Genomic DNA, 8,260 nt, shown 5'->3' with positions numbered 1-8,260 from the left:
GATGGAAGTTGGAGAGAGAGCTAAAAGTTTCATCACTACAAAAGAACCTCTTGCAATCTTTTGGAGCCCTTTCTTAATCATGAATTGAACCTAACCCCATATTTTTAATACATCATAGAGGATCCTCTGCATCAGCAACTCCATTAAGATATTTGTATATTTCCTTTCCTAGTCCATAAAAGAAATATAAATATATATTCCCTTTAATTTGTTTGCCCATAAAGAATTAGTGTGTAGGCACCAGGAGACTCCACCAAATGTTGTAGGAAATAATGAAAAAAGATTGGAAAGGTTTTGTTTGGGCACAATTTTAGTTGAAATTAAATCCGTTGAAATACGTAGTCCTCGATCTAATAGTACATAAAAGACACTTGTCCTAATCCCAACGAGTCAAGTTCTTCAATCTTGCGGCAGGGGGGGTGGGGCGGCCGAGGGTGTATTTTTCTTTGCATGGTTAGATGCATGTATACTATTTATTAGGAACTATGTAAATTGTAATTTACATAACAAATTATAAATACAACAACACTTGTTATAACCATTATTTATATTAATTAAGTACAAAGCTCTCATCCACAACTCACATAAAAACAGTAACAATTAAGTAACAAAAACAATTAACTCACATAGGTGCTCCATCTTTGTGGCACTAGTTAGTGGAACAAAAAGTCAATTCCATGCCTATATTATATATATACTCAAGCATATAGTACCATAATATTACTCCTATGAGAAAAGGAAAATGTTTAAAATACTACCCTTTTTATTATAACTTCCTCACAAATCAATGTGACAGCTTATAATTGGTAAAATAAAATATTTAACAGTGTATGGTTGACAAGTCATCAGCCACAAACTTTTTTTTTTTTTTTTGCTTAATTATTTCACCAATTATGAACTATCACATCTACGACTATATTTATTATTATTATTATTATTATTATTATTATTTTTTGTCTTTTAGTTTTTATTCTCAAAACAAAAATATCAATAAACAACTCAAAATTATCTTTACTTTTATGTCACATCAAAGCATTTTTTCAAACAAAAACAAGAAATAATCCCAAACATAAGCCCGCTCGTAGCAGCAATCATCAGAAAATTAATGATAATAACAATTAATAAATTACCACAAAAATATATATGCCCTCAGTGCATATATATATATATAGCTAGCTAGCTATAGATATAGTTTTTTTTTTTAACCTTATTATTACCCTATGGAATAATCGATCATAGTCTCCATCTCCACCCACTCCTTTTACTGCATGACTAGCTAGTAATATTTCTGCATTATTTTCACCAATGGGGTGATATATATTAGGAAGCCAATAGGAGAGAGTGCAGGGTATTAATATTAGAGGAATGATAGGGACCCAACTTTTTTGCCCAACAAAAGTCCAACTTTTGCCTTATTTATTTTTAAAAAATAAAATAAAATAAAAAATGGAAAAAATGTTTGAAGCAACCCTATCTATTTTTTGTCTTTCTTTTATTTGGTATTTTTTTAAAAATGAAAAATGGTATTTTTTTCAAGAAAATATCATTATTATGAAGAAAAATACTATTTTTCATTTTTAAAAAAATACTAAATAAAAGAAAGGAAAAAAATAGATAGGGTTGCTTCAGACATTTTTTCCATTTTTCATTTTGTTTTTTTTAGAAAAAAAATAAAGGGTAAAAGTTGGACTTTTGTTGGGTAAAAAAGTTGGGCCTTTAGCATTTCTCTTAATATTATATATATTTATATCGTTGTTATCAATTTAATATATATATATAGAGAGGGGTGCACCGCCACTCCCATACCCCAATACCAGTGAGTTGATAACTTTCTGCTGAGTGAAGTTGGGAACTGAACTTCCAGCAAGCAAGCGGTAGCTTAAACTTGTAATATCCAAATGATTGCGCCTTTCTTCTACGCGTGACTAACTAATTATTCATTTTGCCCTACTTTTCCTTTCTTTAGAGTTTGCCATCTCCTTCCCCCCACACACACACACAATATATATATATATTCTGTGTAAAAACTTAACGCGCTTGCTTCTTCCTAGCTTCCTCCGCCGACCACAGAAAGCATGCATCGAGGAAAGCCCTAGGATCTTGCTACCTACAAAAGAAAGAAGAAAAAAAAAATTCCATTTCTTCCCAAAAGTAGAATGCCTCCCCCCTCCACAAGAGTTAGTACTTCCCACTTAGCTGGCGGGAATCAGAAACGGAGAGGAACTATTTCACGGTTTTAGATTCTATATCATACTTTGACTTCACAATTCACTCTTTGCTTCAGTTAAATATTTTATGTGGTTCGATTCCATGATCTTTGGCTTTGATACCATGTTAAATTACCACTCCTCCTCACGTGTGGGCTTAAACTCCATTTTAATAGGTGATCAAACCCAACATGTAGAATATTTAATTTTAAATTGTGGTGATTTCACGGAGTCAAGGTTCGATCCAGGACCTTTGACTTTGATACCATATTAAAACACTAGTTATCCTAAAAGCTTAAGCTGATAGGAAGATGTAAATTTAATTGCTTAATCATTACTTTAACATGTGTTGGGTCTCACTTGTTAAGAGAAGAAAGTTTGAGTTCACATGTGAACGTGGGAGAATAAGAGTATTAGAATATTAATTAAATGATTAAATATCTGAATCGTAAAGTAGTTTAGACGGAAAAAATGATATTCCAGCTGGAAGTGGAGCATTGCAAGGCTGGTGGGAGCTAAGGATACACATATCTATATCATATCATGCATGGATATGACTAAGAATTTGTTCTGTTTTCTCTTTCATGTCCTTTTGTATGTAGCATTTGGAGGCTTGTTTTTTTTTTTTTTTAAAAGAAAAAAAAAACAAAAAACAAAAAACAAACAAACAATGGGGCTTTGGAGGTGAGTAGAGTAAAGGTGGAATGATGATCATACTACTCATTCCAAAGCAAATTTAATATGCAAAAACTTAGAAACGCCAAGCTCATAGCTCCCGATCTTTTCATGAAAAGGAGAGTCCCTTGTGGAGTTCAAGGTTTCATGCACATGCTTCCCTCTTCTCCCCCCAAGAAAATTTTGTTCATCACTCAAGAGCACCAAGTGGGTGAGTGGGGCATCGCATGATTTTTCCAACTCGAAAACCTTCATTAAGCCACAAAAAGTTTTGTACTTTCACGGCCCTATATTACACGAGTGCAAGCCCTAACCCTAATAATCTACTCCACAAAAGCTTAAATAATCCCACTACACTTCTCAACCATTAGGACACGTGTCGAACTGGAGACTACTCTTTATATATGTTACCGAAAGTAACACATATTTATCCATTTCTTAACCTTCCCATGCTTCTTAACCTTCCACGTATCATTAACCAAAATCGAAGCCTTGTTTAATAACAAAATATGCAGAATATTCATATTCTAAACAACCTACTACTAAGCTCGAGATGATTCTAGTTCTGTTTCTTTAGTGTTAGGATTCTTTTGTTGGGATTAAAGAGACTACAATCACTACAAATTCAAGGGCAAATAAGAGAAAATTCAAAATTAGAGGGGCAATGAGCTCTTAGTCTTTTAACAGGTTTGAATCATATCGAAGCATAAATATAAGACTGTACAGATTAACCATAACCTGACTCATTTAATTAAACGGGTTAAACCTCTCAATCTTAACTTGTTAATTTTGTATTGGATTCGTGGGTTGTGTAAAAAAAATGCAAAGATCAAGATTAAGCTTTGTGTAGTGCATATATATATATATATATATATATATATATATATATATATATATATATGTTAACCCTTTTACACATTAATCTTCTAATTAATTTTGGCAAGTGTGCTTTGGCTTTTCAATCCCTCTTTAATCATCATCATGCATCTTTAATCTTTTTTAATTTAATAAAAAAACTATTAAAATAGAGGTCCCATGTCTATGCCTCTACAACCAACCAAAATGAACTTCTCTCTCTTTCTCTCTCTCTCTATATATATATAAAGTTCAGTAGTGAGAAAATTAGCTTTTAATTAAGCTGATTTTTTTTTTAAATGGAGGGGTGGAGTAGATCTTTTGCACTACAAAAAAACTGTACAATTTGTAACGGCACTTTAGTAACATGTTAATAGGGTTGACACGTTACTAAATGTTAGTAATGTGTATCGCGTGTTAATAATTTAGGTGTTGCTAAATCCATTTTAGTAATGTGTCAATTTTAACACGTTACTATTTAGTAATGTGCTAAGATTGACACGTTACAAAACCATGAAAACAATAGCTATCAATTGTTATTGTTACCAACACCAACATACATCATTTTTCAACATACATCCACATCCGATACATCCATTTAGATGTATTTCTCAATATACATTCATTTCTTAACATCAATAGCTATCAACATACACCATTTTTCAAGTCGTATCTGAACTATCAATAAAGATGATATTTTAGTAACGTGTTACATTTAACATGTTACTAAAATATTTAGTAACGTGTCAAAAAGTAATGAATAGTGGACATGTTACAAATTGATAAGTTTTTTGTAGTGTTGCTTAGTTGGAAGGTAGAAAGCAAGTGTGGAAGTTAGTAAAGAGATGTGTTGGACATGTGTGGGGTCGACACATGGCACCAGAGTCTTGTGAAAGCCGGGTTGGCGGAATGGGCTTTGTGGGCCGAGGAAACAGCCTTACAAGCCAATCCCAATTCTTGCAGGGCTTGTGGGGGTCCAGATGGAGGCCCACTTTGCAACTTGACTCATCCACTCCACCACGTGGGAACTTGTGCTTAATCCTAATCAGCATAATCCCCTACCTGACACCTGGACATCGACTTGATAAAGATTTTTCAAACATTTTTAGATTTAACTCAAAAATGGTGGCTCAAAACTCCTTGTGGGCCAATAGAATCTGATATTGAGGATGACCCATCACTTTCATTGCTCCCTAATTCTCATTCTAATCCCATGTTTGACTATGTTTTAACCAAATTTGGACAAAAACAGAGATTTATAAGAACACCCTTTTGCAACTCATATCAATTTTGTCAAAATTTACCAAGGAATTTTGCCTATTTCAAGATACCAGAGATTGAGATAGAGAGAATCGTTATATGTTCTGTGTATATAGAATTTAAGTTTGAAACCACATTGGTAATTGAGAACGCGTGACACTTTCCGACTTATGTCTTTTGTGCATGACGCCTTCATGTAGGTGTTCCCTAAGGTTACAAAATTTAGAATCTCTAAAAAAATAAAAAATAAAAAATAAAAAACAACAAAAATTACAGAAAAGCCATTCACATATTTGAATGCTAAAACTTTCCCAATAAAATAATAAATTTATTCCCAAAATATACGCCAATCCTTGAACAATATTTTAAGCAAGAATTATATAGTAAGATCCAATATTATAATGTTCAAAATATAATAAGATTATACCACAGCCCACGGGCTTATGATTTGAGGCTTGACTCTCTTAGCTCCCCGGCCAATTCCCTTCATGCTCAATTGCTCATCACCCTCCCCTATAAAAGCCCCTCCACCCCTCCTCCTCTCCCTCCAAACCAAACTCACTATCTCTTCTCCAACAACAAAGCTCTCAACTTGCAAACCTCAAACCTCAAAAGACAAAACACTTTCTTGTTTCACAAGCTCCCAAGTTGTCACTTTGATCCTCTTACAACTCTACTTCAACTGTCCCAAAACCTGTGCTAATTCTGTTTCATACCCTCTGTTCTGTGAACAATGGAGAACTTGCTTCGTCTTGCTGATCACGAAGACTTCTTCTCTCGCCGGTGCGTTTGGGTGAACGGTCCGGTGATAGTCGGAGCTGGGCCGTCCGGGCTAGCCACGGCGGCTTGCCTTAGAGAACAAGGAGTGCCCTTTGTTGTGCTTGAAAGAGCAGAGTGCATAGCGTCTCTGTGGCAGAAGCGCACCTACGACAGGCTGAAGCTCCACCTTCCCAAGCAATTCTGCCAGCTCCCCAAGTTCCCTTTCCCTGAACACTTTCCCGAATACCCAACAAAGAAACAATTCATCGACTATCTTGAGTTGTATGCTAAGCGCTTCGAGATCAACCCGCGTTTCAACGAGAGCGTTCAGTCGGCTCGGTACGACGAGACTAGTGGGCTGTGGCGCGTCAAGACGGCTGAAGCTGAATACATTTGCCACTGGCTTGTGGTGGCCACCGGCGAAAATGCCGAGTGTGTGACGCCTGACATTCAAGGACTAACCGAGTTTTCCGGCGAAGTTGTACACGCCTGTGACTACAAGTCCGGGGAAAAGTTCAAGGGAAAGAAAGTGCTTGTTGTGGGGTGTGGAAATTCAGGCATGGAAGTTTCTCTTGATCTCTGCAACCACAATGCCTCACCTTCCATGGTGTGTCGTAGCTCGGTAAGTACATATATATATTCCATATGGTAGTTAAAACAAATAGTCTTTTTGATGAAATTGTGCTAATGGGATTTGTTCTGTTTTGGCTATAACAGGTTCATGTCCTGCCAAGAGAGATTCTTGGAAAATCTACATTTGAATTAGCGGTTTTGCTGATGAAATGGCTACCCCTTTGGCTGGTTGACAAGCTGCTGTTGATTTTCGCGTGGTTGGTGCTCGGTAACATTGAGAAATACGGGCTAAAAAGGCCGGCAACCGGCCCTTTGGAGTACAAGAACACCATGGGAAAGACCCCCGTCTTGGATATTGGTGCATTGGAGAAAATCAGATCCGGTGACATTAAGGTTGTTCCTGGAATCAAGAGGTTTTCACGTGGACAAGTTGAGCTTGATAATGGGGAAAAGCTTGATGTTGATTCAGTTGTTCTGGCCACTGGATATCGCAGCAATGTCCCATCTTGGCTTCAGGTGAGAAAATGTTCTGTTTCCTCTGTTTCTTTCTTCTTTTTTCTTGGGTGTTCGAAATGTAGTTTTTGCCTACAAAAAAGAGGAAAAAAAATTAAAGCCACAGTCAGAGAAACCTGTCAGTCTCTGAATGATGGTCAGGCATATACGGCAGTTTTAGAAGCTTCTTCTATGATTGTTTTTTTTTTAAAAAAAAAAAAGGAAAAAGAATGTTTTTGTAATTGGTATTTGGTTTGTACAAATGGGCTAATCTTGATTTGGTTTATATTATGTTCAGGAAGGTGAATTCTTCTCCAAGAATGGGTTTCCAAAGGCACCATTCCCACATGGGTGGAAAGGAAATGCTGGGCTCTATGCAGTTGGGTTCACAAGGAGAGGGCTCTCTGGTGCATCTTCAGATGCCATGAGAATAGCACAAGACATTGGCCAGGCCTGGAAAGAGGAAACAAGGCAAAAGAAGCAAACCACCGCTTGTCATAGAAGATGCATCTCACAGTTCTAAAACCATGGGGATTTCAAGTTAACCTGATCCGGTGGTTCCTGTTTGTTTACTGAGATTTTTGTAGACTGTAAAAAAGAAAAAAAAAAAATGACATTGTACAAACACACAAATAAAGAAACAGACAGCATAGAGTCAGAGCCCTCTCCCAAGGCCCAAGTTTTCAAATGTTTTGGGCATTTTGTAGACTCAGGATGATGAGGCTTTTTCTTCTTTTCTTAAAGTTTCATACAGTTTGTGTACCATAGTCAATGATGATTTAAATGGCAACCAGTTTCCTTTTTCACCCAATGCTCTAATCATCCACTGCTTACTTTTGACAAAGTTTTCTTCCAACCCATTTTATTAAACCGACAAACAAATGTAAATTTAATAGATGGGTTTAAACGAATTTTCTACAACTCAATCTGCAGAAAAAATTTGTGTGGTCATTACTGATAAATTTTCATGTTAAAAGAGGTACATCATCCTCAGTTGAGACCTGTTGAGGTCTTGAATATCAAAGCAATTAACATTATTTCTCTCCCCATACCCATCAGAGTCTTTATCAAGGAAAGGCCCACAGATTCAATGTTTCAGATTGGCAACTTGCCCACAAGCATCTATCATCAGATGAGTAGGCCCCATCACAATGGGAACCCAACTCCACAACACCTACCACCTCTCTCTTTCTCTCTCTTTGGAGGATAGCCAATTAAGATGGCTCCACATCACTATTCCCTTTAAAATTATTTTCTTGGGTTTGACCGACACAATATATTGGTTTACAATTTACAAAGTCTCTGTTGCCGTGCACATGGATAGAGCCACAAAGAACCTCACTCTGAAAATATTGTAGTTAAATGAATAGGGATTTGTGTTAATGTGTATTTTTTGTGTTTAGTCGGTATGATGGTGAAAATTGTCTTTGTGTTTTAGG

General features: G+C 36.2%; 1 protein-coding gene across 1 annotated transcript; it reads left to right on the top strand.

The window, feature by feature from the left end:
- The first annotated feature begins 5,568 nt into the window (after positions 1-5,568).
- Positions 5,569-7,627, top strand: LOC132166183 (putative indole-3-pyruvate monooxygenase YUCCA9). Its single transcript, XM_059576960.2, has 3 exons — positions 5,569-6,378; positions 6,474-6,845; positions 7,120-7,627. Exons 1-3 carry the CDS (start codon positions 5,731-5,733, stop codon positions 7,342-7,344), a joined length of 1,245 nt encoding a protein of 414 aa, XP_059432943.2. The 5' UTR covers positions 5,569-5,730; the 3' UTR covers positions 7,345-7,627.
- Positions 7,628-8,260: the final 633 nt, after the last annotated feature.

Source organism: Corylus avellana, chromosome 11 (assembly GCF_965113065.1).
Source record: "Corylus avellana chromosome 11, dhCorAvel1.hap1.2, whole genome shotgun sequence".
Lineage (NCBI taxonomy): Eukaryota > Viridiplantae > Streptophyta > Magnoliopsida > Fagales > Betulaceae > Corylus > Corylus avellana.
This window is presented reverse-complemented; position numbering and strand designations above follow the sequence as displayed.

Excerpts from the sequence above, each read along its gene's own strand:
- LOC132166183 (XM_059576960.2), top strand. The coding sequence starts at position 5,731 with ATGGAGAACTTGCTTCGTCTTGCTGATCACGAAGACTTCTTCTCTCGC. Across the intron at positions 6,379-6,473 it reads CCATGGTGTGTCGTAGCTCG|GTTCATGTCCTGCCAAGAGA; the intron begins GTAAGTACATAT and ends TGGCTATAACAG. Across the intron at positions 6,846-7,119 it reads ATGTCCCATCTTGGCTTCAG|GAAGGTGAATTCTTCTCCAA; the intron begins GTGAGAAAATGT and ends TATTATGTTCAG.